Genomic DNA, 14,468 nt, shown 5'->3' on the forward strand with positions numbered 1-14,468 from the left:
AAACGCCCGATCATGTGTATCGTCATCAACGGAATGAGTGCCACGCACTCCTGGCCAAGGCAGAGGGATGGATGAAACCTTTCTGATCTGTTGTTTATCAGAACACTGAAGCCTGGGTGATTGTGCTGTATTTTAACAGACAAAGTGTGTCAAATGTATGGGTGAAGATGTTGGAAGGTAATGAATATTTTGAGTTTAAAGATGTCAAAGGTCAAAGACGGGAGGAATGACTAAGATCGGATGTTGACCCCCTCAAATTACAGGGGTATTGAAGCGAGACTGAGTCACCACCTGACCCCAGGAATGAACTGGCGAGGCGGGCTCCTCATTAGAGCAAGGCTCCCGGAAGCCAGATAGCCCTTGTGCTTGCAAGAGCTCAAGGCACAGCGGGCTGGGGAGCACGGAAGCAGCAGCAGACACAGCAGCCGGGGAAATCGTGACCCTCAGGCCCGGCGCATACCTGGAATTTCGCAGCGCCTGGTTCAGAACCACTGGGGCGGACAGCTCCCCGCCGCCGCCGCCGCCGGCGACGACTACGAAAGGGGACCGAGAGCGGGGGCTTCATACTCCGTGAGCCGGCTCGGGCGGCGGGAAGATCGGCTGCGTCCCCCCCAAGCCCCGACACCGACTCGGTTCCTCCCTTCCCCCTGCGGGGCCGCGCGGGGCCTGCGTGTGGCCGTCCCGGGCCACACGTGCCGCAGGCGAGGACGCCACCGACCGCCCTCCCCCTTGCCGCCGCCGCAGCAGCCGCCGCTTCTCTCCTCGCCCCGCTCTGCCTAGGGGTGTGGGGCATGCCCCGCGCAAGCCCCGCCCTGGCCTGCTCCCCATTGGCCGGCAGGCCGGAGGTGCGAGGAGGCGGGGTCCGTCTCTGGCTGCTCGCGCCCGGGAAGGTCGGCCAGGGAGCTTCGGGTGCCGCTGGAGGGCGCGCGAGGACGCAGCGGGCGCCAAGGAGACGCAGAGGCGGCGGTAGTGGCGACAGGAGCGGCGGCGGTAGCGGCGGCGCCTGGGACCGGCCGCAGCCCCTGCCTCCCGCCCGCGCTCCCTGCGTCCCGCCGGGGCCTGCAGCCTGCGGCGCCCGAGCTCTGAGGGCGCTTCCTCGGGCGCTGGGCCCGAGCCGGCCGGGCGCGGGGCGGCGGGCGCTGTGCTGCGGGCTGCGCTGGTTGGGGGCGGCGGGCCGCGGCGCGTGCGGCTGGGAGGCGCTGTGGGGGGCGGGCGCGCCGGCGGCGGCCGGGGCCATGGCCGAGGTCGGCGGGAGCCCGCGGAGGAGGGCGCCGGCGCTGCTCGAGGGGGCCCGCGCGCGCTGCGAGAGCCCGCACATCTGGGACGACGTGTTCGGCGAGTCCAGCCCGGAGAGCGGCGGGAACCCCTTCTACAGCACGTCCGCCGCCTCGCGCTCCTCTTCGGCCGCCGCATCGGACGACGAACAGGAGCGCCCCGGCCCCCCGCCGCCTCCCGGCGCCCCCGAAGCGCAGGAGTCCGACGAGGACGAGGCCAGCGCGGGTTGGAGTGCCACGCTGCGGGGCCGCCCGCCCATGCGCTTCGAGGACAGTGGCGGTAAGGCGCGGCCAGCGGGGACGGGGGCGGCCTGGGGAGGCGTGAGCGTGCGCGCGGGGCGGGGAGAACTCCAGACGCTCAGCGGGCTGGCTGCTCGAGGGCGGCTTTTCGCATCAGCATACAAATGGGGCCCGGCAGCGGGGATTTGAAGTGTGAGAATCAATCTGGTTGCGTGGTGGTGGTTGGTGGGTGCCGCTCCGACTTCTCCTCGCATGGAGAGGATGAGGCGGAGGCCCAGGCGGCACCCTGCCGCTGGCAAGGACCCAGGGGGGGGGGGAGCTTCCCTCCCTGCTGGGAGTGTCCAACCCAGTCACACCTGTGGGGTTGCTTGTTAGGGGTGCGTTTGAGTTAGGTTCCTAAAGCCCGATGCAGCTTGTGTGTGTGTGTGTGTGTGTTGCGGGTGGGGGGGTGCGTAAATCGTTTTGTGTGGATGGCCCCAGAGCAGCGTTACCCATGTGCCAGGGTGGGGCAGCCAGCCTTTGGAGGGAGGCCCAGTGCAAGCCGGGACGTCTTCACTGGCTCGTGTTTTCTCCAGTGAATCTGACCAACTTTGTCCATGCCTTTCAGGATCACTTGCTCAGAGCAGAGAGGAGTGAGAGGACCAGTTAGCAGCGTTAAGCTGTCTGCTCTCGCTCCGGAAGGCACTTGTGTGTTCTGCTTACTGACACGGTCATGGTCAAGCCCCTGATATCTGGGGGTTGCAGGCCTGCTGGCAGTTGTGGCTGCTTGAAGTCCTCCTTTACTGCCTTCATTTTGGGAAGGTAATTCTGACACGTCTCTGCTTAGCCTGCAGAAGCTCTGCGGCCTCTGCCCTCTGGGAGAGGTGGAGACCAGCCAGCAGTCCCCCCTGTCCCCTGATGCTTTCTGTTCCTTGCTCGACAGCCTACTGTGGCAGGCCCTTGTTTCTGCACACCATTTTCTTGTGTTGAAGAGTGTGCAACCAGTGTTGTGGAGGACCAGAGAGTGGCCCTACTGGACCCAATGCCGCTCTCCCTGTGGCTCTCCATGATTGTTGTTCAACCATAGGAGGGCAGGCCAAAGGGAACCCTGGCTGGTGCCTGGGCTTGGATCTGGACCTTGTGCCACAGCCTGCTGGTAGGCTGATTGGGTTGGCTGGACTCTCTCAGCAGGGAGTGGTCTGCAGACCTCCCATGGAAAGGATGTGACTGCATAATCCTTTTAAACCCCATACATTTGCCAGAATGTCATAAGGGTTTCCACCCCAGATGGCTGTTTTCCATTCAATTAGCTCTTTAAGAATTGTATGAACCCAGAGCTCTGGTTTGGCAGACTTGATGCTGTGAGTGCTGTGATCCAGTTTTTGATCTTGGAACATGAGAGACATGTCCTCTTGTTTCCCTCCCTCTCTGGGGAAAATAGGGGAATCGTGTTAGCTTAAGCCTGGTTATGACTAAGAGCCATGAGTGTTGGTATGAGAAGGATGAGCGCACCTAAATACATTTTCAAGCAATATTATGTTTCTCAGTAACCTATACTTGGGAGAAATTCTGCATCAGAGCAATTTAATCTAGCCACTGTGGCACTTACATGGTCATGAAGATCAGGATCATTTGTCATTTAGCATCAGGTTCAAATTCTGCTTCCTTTGGATGTGCACTGAGCTCACACCTGGACCCGAGAATCACAGGCAGGCAGGTGCTTTAACCAAAGACATTTAGTGGTTATTGGATGGTATTTCCCAATTTTGTTTTCCGGTTTTTTGTGGAAGCTTGCTTTTAAAATCCAGCCCTAATGGAGAATTTCCTTTTCTTCTTGAAACAGTCTTTCCCTGTGGGAAATTCAGGGTGGTGGCGGAAGGGTGAGGTGGATGGCTTATTAAGCATGAGTTCAGATGGCCTGGAATAATGGGATATGATTTATGGGGGCTGGAAATAGATGCCAGGCAGAGAAAACCCTTGTGCCCCGCGGTGGGGGGAGAGAGATGGACGGGTTTGTTAAGAGTGAGAGCTGCACCCTGGCCAGTCTGAGAGCAGAGAGGCTCAGGCTCTGAGGTTTATTAAAGTGTCAAATATAACCCCACTTTCAAGGAAGGCAGCTTGGGCCTGTCTTCCATCTTTGTTCCCTGGTTCACTGACAGACGTCAGCGGGCCGGTGGGGTAGGAAAGGGTGGCAAACAGGATGGTGGCATTTGGATCTGTGATCAACCCTCGAATAGGAAAATCCGTAGCAGAAATGGCTGTTGCTGCTAGAAGCAGATGAGGAAAGCAAAGGACTTAGGGAACAGGTTTCCTGCCTGCCTTCTGCTGCAAAAGCGTGTGTGTGTGTGTGTGTGTGTGTGTAGATAAGTGAATGTGTATGTGTGCATAGGTGTCTTACACATAAATATGTATTGCTTGTGCTGGCTTGGGCTGGTTGGGGATTTTGGTTTTGGTTTTAAATTAGAGATCACAGGTGCTGTCTGGGAGTCCTGCTGATGCCCTAGAGTCCCTGCACCAGAGAGAGGCATCGGCACTGGGCACCCCTGAGCTTGGATCTGCATCTGGAGTGAGTAGGGAGGCACCTGGTGCCCAGCCGAGGGGAGGAGGGCGGGGAGGCAGAGGTGTTTCTGAGGTTCAGGTTGGGACTAGTCCACGAGCAGCTCTTCTAGTCTTCCAGTATTCCCAGATTCTTCCTTCTGTTCTGTCCACGCATTTAGCTTCCTGGATCAGGCGCTCCAGAAGTGCAGCCAGCAGATAGGAGTAGAGGTACCCTCTCCCTCTCCCCCTTCCCTCTCCTCCCTGAGTTCTGGCTGTGCCTGGAGATATGGGCCCCCTTGAGGTGATTTAAATACAAATACCATGCTTGCCAGGCTGCCTCTTAAACCCTGTCTGAAGGGAGGGTCAACCTGGAAGCTGGAGATGCGTGCTGGGACCCCAGGGTCCAGAAACTTCTCCTGATCAGACTTACAGCTCTCCCTCTAAAATAACCCCCCTCAAGCTGTCAGCCTCACCTGCCCACTGTGTAAATAGCTGACAAAGCAGGCGGGCTCACTCCTTGGAAGCAGCATGAAATTCAGGACCCGCTGCTTTCCGGGCTTCTGCCCTTTTCATTTCCCATTCTGAGCTGTCTTGTGACTCGTTCCCTCTGAGGGGACAAAGGAACAGGCAGATTCCCAGATGCTCAGGGGCCCCTCTGTGTTTGGCTTTGTCGGTGGTTCCTTTGCCGTGGCTGGCTGGATTCTGAGCTGTTTGCTTTTTCTCTTAGAGGCTGGACATCCTAAAGAGTGTTTTCTCTGTGTACCATGTCAGCAACCCTCGGTAATCATTCATCAGGGAGGTGTGACCTTGAGAAGCTGAAGACCAAAGACCTACGGTCTTTGGAAATTAACACGGTTAAATGTTTTATCTTAGGGTTTGTTGTTGGTTTACTCGGCTTAAAGTCTTTTTTGACTGAGAAGTAAGAGGAGAAACATCTTAAAGCTAGAGTTAAATGTATAAGCTCGTAATGGGTTTGTGAGCTGAGGTACCTGGGCCCTCGTCATTGGTGTCCACGGTGAGCCCCTGCTCCCAGCTTTAGCTCTGTATGGCATTCGGTGGCTCCGGGAGGAGCTGGGTGTCTGGGCGAGTGACAGGGTACGCCTTATGCAGTGCTCCCTAATAGTCAGCCACGTGCCCCTACCACACAGAATTCAGAGAAGGGAGCTTTCTGGAAGGAGGTGGTGTTCAGGCTGTGGGCATGACGGTGACCACAACCAGCGGGCCCCAGTCATAGCGTTCTGTTTCATAACCACGCCAAACCTTTGCGAGTACTCCGAGAGAGCCGCGATCACCTCCACTTCACAGAGAAACATGGTTTCGTCTGAGGTGATGAGATTACCTGGGGAAGTGGTAGCCTTCTCTTGAGGGAGACTTGATTAATCAGGGAAAGTCGTGCCTTTTTAGTTTTTTTTTTCTTTACAGCATCTGAAAACTTTTGCTGTCAGAAATACTTTCGTATTTTTACAGGGAATTGCTTGTAACTTTTTCTCAGGGCGTACGCAGTTCAGTGAGGTCTAATGCAGGTAAGGATTTGGATTTGTGTAACCAATCTGCACAGTCGGATAAGAGACAGGAAATCTGGAATGTTATCTCTTTATTTAATCTGTCTCAGCCACTGTGATGAGTGTTGATAGAGTGCTTCTGCAGGCAGCAGGGCTCTGAATCCATGGGGATTCTGGGGGTTGTGCGGGGTCTGGTACTCAGTTTTATTTTATTTATTTTATTTTTTTAAAAGATTTTATTTATTTTATTTGACAGATAGAGATCACAAGTAGGCAGATAGGCAGGCAGAGAGAGGGACGAGGAAGCAAACTCCCTGCTGAGCAGAGAGCCCGATGTGGGTCTCGATCCCAGGACCCTGGGATCATGACCTGAGCCGAAGGCAGAGGCTTTAACCCACTGAATCACCCAGGCACCCCTGGTACTCAGTTTTAGAGTTGAAAACTCACCTTTATTTTTAAGGAAGTGTGATTGTGTATTTTTTCTTATTAATAAGTAATATATGTACATTTTAGGGAAAAATGATAAAATTTTAAGAAATCCCATAACCCCTCATGGCCTTAGCTAATCATAGTTAATCATATTGAGTATAGTCTTCATATATCTTAGGTGTCACCTTGTTGGGTGACCTGCTCTTTAATTGTAATTAATATATTGTAGTCGTTTTCCATTTACATTTTTAAATGTCGATTTTAATGACTCTGTGGTATCACACAGTTTCCTCTGGGTCGGTGTTGTTGCTGCCTCCCTCTTGTATTTGTTCTGCTGTGATAAATATTCTTGAAACCTAAGTCTGTGTGCACATCTGTAGCACAATCCTTCGCAGAAAATGACCGAAGCAGAATTGAATCAAGGACCCACTGTAAGGTTTTTGGTGTCTGTGGTGAAATAGGTCTCCAGAAACATATCTACAATGCTCCTGCCGGCTGTGCACTGAAATCCTTAGAAAGTTATGCTCGGAGGACCTGCTCCAGTGTGTGATTCCTGCCCGCTGGGGCTCTTAGAGGACCGTTGCCTTTGGTAAAGCTTGCTGAGGTATAATACACACGCACAGCACGTGAGTCCTAGCATGCAGCACGCTGTGTGTAACTACTACCCAGATGAGGATCAGGAACATTCTGAGCACACCAGAGGTTCCCTCCTGCTCCTTCCCAGTCAGTCACTCCCTGCCCCCTGCTTCTCTTCCATCACCAGCGATCAAGTTTGCCTGTTACCTTGCTCTGGTGGTTCGGTTCCTCAGGACATCTGTGGATTCCTTCTTGTTGTCGCGTATGTGGCATCTTAAATTTCGTTATCGTGTGTTATTTTCCATTACCTAGGTACTGTAGTCGGTTATCCATTCTCCTGTTAATGGTCTTTTACATGGAATCCAATTTGGGGCTTCTGGGGATAAGCTTGTGGTTTTGACGGACAGATACATTTCCCTTGTGGTTTTGACGGACAGATACATTTCCCTTGAGCATGTAAACCTAGGAAAAGGTTTGCCAGGTCCTAGATTAGATGCGGGTCTCCCCTCTGCACTGTCGACCTCGTGGACTGGGTGATGTTTTGCTGAGGCCTGTCTTGTGCACGGCAGGATGTTGGCCGCCTCCATTCGGCCTCTCCCCACCACATGCCCAGTGGCGCCCTTTCCTCCAATTACATCAACCAAACTTTTCTCCAGGCATTGCCATATGTCCCCTAGGGAGCCAAATCACCTGCAGCTGAGAACAACTACTTAATTTTTTTTAAATTTATTTTAAATTTATTTTTTGAAAATATTTTATTTATTTATTTGAGAGGGAGGGGAGAAGCAGAGGGAGAGGGAGAAGCCAACTCCCTGTTGAGTAGGGAGCCCGGTGCAGGGCTGGATCCCAAGACCTCAGGATCATGACCTGAGCCGAAGGCAGATGCTTCACTGACCGAGCCCCCTGGTGCTCTGAGAACCCCTGCTTCAGTACATGCTGCCACACTGTGTTCCAGTTCATCCAGCTGCCAGCGATGTGCAGGACATGCCATGTGTTAATTCAGCAACATATTGAACCCTGCTGGGATAAAATGATGAGTGAGACCTGTCTCCTGGGGTCCAGCAGGAGAGACAAAGTAAAGACAAGGAGAAAGAGCCTCTGGGAGGCAGTGGGATCAACGTTCACAGGGATTTATATGGAATTCTGGGGAGGGTCACCTGGTCCAGCGGGTTTGGGGAGGAGGTGGCCCCTCTGATGGAGGTGGCCCCCTGAGCTGCTTCTGGAAGCAGAGATGATTACTCAGGTGAAGAGGAAGGAACAGGGCATCTCCAACTCGGGCAAAGGCCAGGAGGAGAGAGAAGGTATGCCACTCTGCCCAGGGGCGGACCCACCCCTTTCCTACCCTGAGCATCCTGACCCGAGGTTTTATTTATGAAAATGTCCTGAAACGCAACATGATGTCATTGTTACCACAGCACAAGTAACTGTAGCTGGGATCCAAGGTCCCATGTCCAGGTGCAGATACAGATGTTTCCGGCATTTCCTGGCACCCACGGGGAGGGGAATGTGGTCGGCTCAGTGAGATCTACGAACTTAGGATGGAATCTCTGGAGAAGCCCTGAGCTCTGCCCTCGAAAGAAGGAAGAGGGAAAGGGAAAAACTCAACTTCTGTTGGTGGAAAGAGGCACGGTATTGACTCGGGGTGGGAGGGATGTCGTACTAAAAGGATAACAGGCTCCGAAAACACCCTGTAATGTGACAATGATGTTCCGCCCTGACTGGCACGTGGTGCAGGGAGCCCCTCTCCCCTTTTTGAGTTTCAGAGAAAACTTGTTACAAAAGTAGGAACCCCAGGCCATAGTTAGCTGTGTGTTTAATAAGCCACTTTACTAAAAAGTTTAGAACTGCAAACCTTTACACTCTCACTGCGACAGACTCACTCCTTGGCCAGGATATTGGAAACTTCATCTGCTTCCATTTCCAGCTTCTAGGCTCGTGGACACCCCCACCCCATCCCCATGTCTTCTGTGGAAGAGGAGCGATCTTTTACAAATATAGGCTAATCTGATGATTCCCCGCTTAAACCTTCATGTAGCTTCCGGCTGAAACCAAAGGGAATTCCAGAGTCCTTCGCAAGGCCTCCAATGCCGACAGCTGCTCCGCAGCCTTCCTTTCCAGTGTCCCCTTAGTCCCCTGTCCTGCCGTCTGCACATAATCTATTCATTTCCGCCTTCATGCCTATGGGGCCCATACCTGGAATGTTCTTCATGGCAGGCTCTGCTTGTTAGTTTGGTCTTGATTCAGATGTCACTGCCTTACCCCATCCCTCTTTGCTGCCACATTTGCTAATAATATGTTTCCCTTGTGGGATGAGATGCTGGATGTCTTGGTCACAGTTAGGACACGGTGAGTCCTCTGTGTTTGTTGAATAAAGGAACTAACAGAAGACCAGATGAACACACAGCTAGATTGTTAAAAATGAGGATGGAATCAGCACCAATGGAGAAATGTCTAAACGTTTTCTACATCCCAAATAGTGGAAGAGAGGTTGGACCACTCTTGAGGGAACGGATTCCCTACTAGGAAGGCAGCGAAGCAAGTCCGGGATGTATTTTACAGGTTTTCTGTCCTGCATAGAAAACTGAACTTGGCCTCAGAGGAACTCTACAACCTTGGGCTTCTGCGGCCTGCCCACTTCCTAAGAGCTAGAGACCCCCAGACAGGAGCCTATTAGAAATCTGAAGGGAAGCCAGCCTCTTGTACCCTTTTATCTGTTTAACAAGTGCTTGTGTGTCCTGTACTATGTGCAGATAGTGTTCTAAGAACTTCATTTTTTTTAAAGATTTTATTTATATATTTGAGAGAGAGAGAGAGGGCAGGAAGTGAAGAGGGAGGGGGAGGGACATACAGACTCCTCGCTGAGCAAGGAGCCTGACACAGCCCTATCCCAGGACCCTGAGCTCGTGACCTGAGCTGAAGTCAGATGCTTACCCACTGAGCCACCCAGGTGCCTCTAAACACTTTGTAACGTGTGTGCTCCTCAAAACAATCTTGTGAGGTATTATTATCCTCATTTTTAGTATAAGGAAACTGAGTCACCGATTGGTCAAGTGATCTCGGGTGAAAGAGTTCCTTTTAGGGCTCGAGGAAACCCCATCCTTACGACGTGAATGTGGAACACAGTATATCTGGTCAGATCTGCTAATTAATGGTATTTCCCTTGTGAGGGGCCCTTGAAGGCCAGTGTCATTCTCCAGATCTGTCTGACCTGCTGCCTCTCTTCCTGGTGGCGGCACCTCGTTACTCAGCACCCTTTGTAGTGAGATGGGGCCGCTGCCTGGATTCAGGGCGGTGGAAAATGAGCCCAAGGGTGGGCTCCACTTTCAGGCCTGGCCGCGCGGAGGCCCCTGGGAGCCACAAGTCAGGGATGTTGGGGGCCGGCAGGCAAAAGGACCTCGTATCGAAATCACCATTTGGAGAAAAGCTGCTCCCGCATCAGCCACACCTCTCAGGGATTAAAGGCTTGTCGGCCAGAAATGAACTTCTTCCCCAGTTGGTTCATGGTACGTTTGGTGGGAGGTGTTAGAGGAGCCAGGTTTGCAGACACAGACGCTGAAGAAAAGCGGATTCCTCGGGGGAAGTGGATTCAGAGCAGTAGGGCCCACGCGGCATTGCTGCGTGGGGACTCCTGAGGGGCTACGAGGGAAGACAACCCAGAGGATAAAAATAGATACCCTGTCTCCTTGCTGCGACGTTCCCACGGTGATTTTGGGAGCGGCCAGGGAAGGGTGCCGGGAAGCCACGTGGTGCATCCGGCGCTCTGGAATGGGTGCTGAACCGCACGTCGGTGGTTTGAGGCTGTAGACGGTTTGGAAGGGGCTAGGGGTCAGTTTATGGCTGGAGAGGACCTGGGGCAGGAGGCCTGGGCTGTGTGTGGGCTCCCCCTGTGACTTTGCACTAAGGGGCTCCTTCCCAGGGTTCTGAGGGTCAGGAAAGATGTGCGGGGAAGCCCAGAGCTGTTGGCTCATTCTGGGGAGCTTTATCTTTCTTCCTTTAAACTCCCTCTGTCCCGTGTGGTCAAAATGCACATGATGGCTTTTGTGCTACTTAGGAGATTTTCAGACCTTTGCAGCAACCAGGAACCTTAAAGAGGGCAAACCCAGGGTACCTATATGAGGCAGGGGAAAGCAGGTGCTGTCTTTGAAGTTGGGAGTGGGAGGGCCCCAGAGCCCCCCACCCTACCCCAGGGTGCTTCCACACCCCATCCTGCTTCCCGGCAGCCCCTCAGTTCCTCATACTCTAATGTGAAGGACCTTTGGCTGGGACCTGGGTCAGGAGGGGAGAGAGGCCTCTGAGAGGCACCCAGTCCTTTTCTGAGATGGTGAAGAGGACACTGATAAGTCAATGAGATTCTGGTGTTTCAAAGCCACCCAAAAGTGTCTATGGTAAAGTGATTAAAAATTGAATTATTTGGGGGCTTCCTGGGTGCCTCAGTTGGTTAAGCATCTGCCTGCCTTCGGTTCAGGTCATGGTCTCAGGGTCCTGGGATCGAGCCCCAAATCGGGCTTCCTGCTCAGTGGGAGAGTCTGCTTGTCCCTCTGCTTATGTGCTCTGTCTCAACAAATCACAATATTTTTAATTTTAAAGATTTTTATTTTATTATTTTGGATGGAACTGGAATGGGAGGACACCTGTTTCCTTCTTTAGGAATCTGTTACAAAAAGAAGATCATGGATAGGGAGAGAGGATGATTTTGTAGGAAGAAAAAATGTAAATAAGTGTAATTGTCTAAAAGTGGTGACAGTCTTGCTTGTAGATGTTCCTCCTGCATTTTGGGAAGTTGGAGAATCCATAATACTTTCAATTAACGTTTTCCTGAGAATCCCCAGCTGACTTTGGGGGTGGGGGGGCATTGTCCTTTGTGAAGATTTTGAGCTTCTGTGAGTGAGCAGAACTCCACTCCAGAGTTACATAAAAAGCAATCTGCACCTCCTTCCTGATTTGTCTGTAATGAAACTTGCTTTCCCCAGGTCCCAGCATTCGAGGCAGATAAATATGTTCCCTTTTGTTGGCTCTTACTCATACTTCAGCAAGATTTCCCATGTGCTTTCCTTGACTGGCTGGGAAACTGGACCACAATTTATGGCATCTTAGGGGACAGGTGCGTAGAATTCCAGTGGGATCCCGGAACAGAACCTAATTGGAGATTAGAGACCATTGCGGTGTGAAGCTTTTCTTTGAGATCGAAAGAGGTGCATGTTATGCAAATATTAGCAAGTGTAAGTTCACACTGTCTATTGAAAATTTATAGACTCATTATGGTCAAGAAGGCTGGAAGATAAGTAGATTTTGGGAAAGATGCAGGTAAATTCAGGGAGGTGGCAAATTACCCCAGGGAAAGTAGAATGGTGAAAGAGTATGGCCCAAACTTTTAAAAAAGATTTTATTCATTTATTTGACACACAGAGAGCCAGAAAGCACAAGTGGGGGGAATGGCAGAGGGAGAAGGAGAAGCAGGCTCCCCACTGAGCAGGGAGGCAAATGTGTGGGACTCGATCCCAGGACCCTGGGATCATGACCTGAGTTGAAGGCAGACACTTAAGCGACTGAGCCACCCAGGCGCCCCCTGGCTCCAACTTCCAAAGATGGTGTATGAGATACCTTTGGTGGGAAGGAATGAAGATCAGCAACTGTCCTTGATTCTGCTTCTCAGGAAGGCATTGTGATGTGCCTAGGACTTTGGAGACAGACACACTTTTGGTGCCCTCTGGCTCTGCCACTAAAGCAACACCTTCCAGAGGGCAGCTGCAGGCACGGGGTGGCGTCACACTGAGTCAGACCCGGGAGGCACTCAGCCATGTACCCCTTCCACCATCCTGCTGGGGTTAAAAAAATTACCTATATATATAAAAAAATGAACCAGAATAGTGGGAATGAATGAAAAATAAAAGTTTTCCTATGAAGTAGTGGTGGTTCTCTTGTAGTACTTTTTTTTTCTCTCTCTCTTTTTTTTTCTTTCTTGGTTTGTTTTCTGGGGAAGGGGCCTGCCATGTGGGTTTTCAGTCAATGATGTTCCCTGACTTAAGTCCTCCCGCCACCCTCAAGGGGGTGGGCTCTGAGGAAACTTTTTTTTTTTCAGGCTTTTGTTCTCTGGCAGTTTTTTGTTTGTTCACTTTTTTTTCCCCTCACTTTGACCGCTTTTGATGGTTTTTGTAGTTTCAGAGGAAAACAAACCGCACCCTGATCTCCTTCTCAGAGAGAAGCCTCAGTCTGGCTGCAGAGCCCAAATAAGTTCCCCCTTGGCCACTGGCAGAGCAGGTTCCAAGTCGCTGTCCCTGGGGATGGAGGATCTTTTGCTTGTACCCAAAACCATGGCAGCAGCAGCTTTGGGCACCTCCAGACCGCTAGAGAGGTTCCAAGCAGCAATTGCACACTGAGATTTTCCCGCTGGCCTGAGCTGGGAGTGCCTGGTCTTTCTGGGTCTAAGAGCACCCACCTTGCACGCACCAATTTCAGGGAAGGCAGAGGTTCATGCATGGGTCTCAGGCTCTGAGAACGGGACACAGGTCCCAGAGCACCAGGCTGGGCCTTCGCACACCTCTCTGGGGTGAGAGTTTGGTGCAGGCTCTGAAACAAGGGCGTGTATCAAAGGGCACAGGCTGGGCCTTTATACCTCTCTCAGGGGAGTATCTCAGGCTCTATAGCAGGACTGTCGCATTCTGCCGCCTGGTGTGGCTCCCATCCCCTCACAGGAAAGGGACCCATGCATTCTCGGGTGCGCTGGCAGCTTAGGGACCAAGAGCTTGTTTCTCAGCCGCACTCTCTCTGCCTCAGCGCCAGGGGAGGCTGTCCTGGGCCTGGGGACTTAAGCCCCTGTCCCTAGCCTCCCCAATTCCCCCCGAGATCCTTTGCTCTTTGGGAGTGCTTTCAACCAGTCTCCGAGTTAATGCTGATCCCCAGACACAGGGCACTCTCGCTCATATTGGGGTATTACTTTCCAACTGGTCACCTCTGGTAGCTCCCTCCCCCTTTTGTTTATCTTCTGATATCAGTTCTCAGTTCCCACTCCACTTTACCTGCCCTCTGGCATCTTCTCCTTCTGTAGAGATCCAGACGTGTATAATTCTGATCTCAGGCTGATTTCATGGGTGACTGGAGTTCATGGGTGATTGGTAGGTAATCAGCTCATTTGGGGGTACAAGTTGAAAAGACGCCTCCTCCTATTCTGTGCCATTTTGTCCCCCCTCTTAACTTTTTTTTAAAAATTTTATTTGACAGCACAAGTCGAGGGAGAGGATGAAAGAGAAGCAAGATCTGCACTGAGCAAGGAGCCAGATGCAGGGCTGGATCCCAGGACCCTGGACAGATGCTGCACTGAGGGAGCCACCCAGACACCCTTTTAGACCTAGGATGCAGGTAGGAGAAGCAAGCCAGTGGTTCCTTGGCCCAACACTAATGACCATGGCTCAGACAATTCCATCTTCCACTGCAGGCTTCCAGATACTCTGCGAAGGAGACTTTCCCCTTCCTGTCCCTGAATGCTCTGCCAGTTCAAGGCAGATCCATGTTTCTGAGGGTTCCTCTTTGGTCATTCTGTCAGGGACAGCCAAGAGGGCTCCAAGCCTTGTGTGGACCCCAGGCCTGGGGATCCCAGCCCTGAACTCTTTCCTCTGCCCTTGATGACCCCAGAATAGATCAATTCAGCAACTGTCAATCCACTCCAGGCCAGGGAACAAACACAGCAGTACACAAGATCAACTTGCTTTGGCCCCAGGAGCCTGGATTCCCCAAGGAGGGCTTCACCTGGTCTCTGAAGGGGATTCCGGGGGTTCCAAGATGGCCATGTGTGGAGCCCACCAGGTAGAGAGACCCCTGGAGAGTGTCCACTGGCACTGAGCAGACGGAAGATCCCCTCAGGCCTTCCCTCGCGGCTCCACTGTGCCCTGGGGAGAGAAAAGTGCCGGCCACACCGCACCGGGGCCCCAGCTCG

The 14,468-nt window shown here is 52.5% G+C and overlaps 1 protein-coding gene across 5 annotated transcripts in view; it reads left to right on the forward strand.

The window, feature by feature from the left end:
• Positions 1–1,227: 1,227 nt before the first annotated feature.
• LOC131835655 (piggyBac transposable element-derived protein 5-like) overlaps positions 1,228–14,468 on the forward strand; it is a 46,463-nt gene continuing 33,222 nt past the window's right edge. For all 5 annotated transcript variants that reach the window (XR_009355298.1, XR_009355295.1, XR_009355296.1 and 2 more), the window contains exons 1-2: positions 1,228–1,554; positions 13,757–13,894. Coding sequence is in view for 2 of the 5 variants with exons in the window: in XM_059180084.1 (XP_059036067.1) it covers positions 1,236–1,554; positions 13,757–13,881 (444 nt within the window). In the remaining 3 variants the exon portion in view is untranslated. The remainder of the gene's footprint in view (positions 1,555–13,756; positions 13,895–14,468) is intronic.

The sequence above is a fragment of the Mustela lutreola genome, chromosome 7 (assembly GCF_030435805.1).
Source record: "Mustela lutreola isolate mMusLut2 chromosome 7, mMusLut2.pri, whole genome shotgun sequence".
NCBI lineage: Eukaryota > Metazoa > Chordata > Mammalia > Carnivora > Mustelidae > Mustela > Mustela lutreola.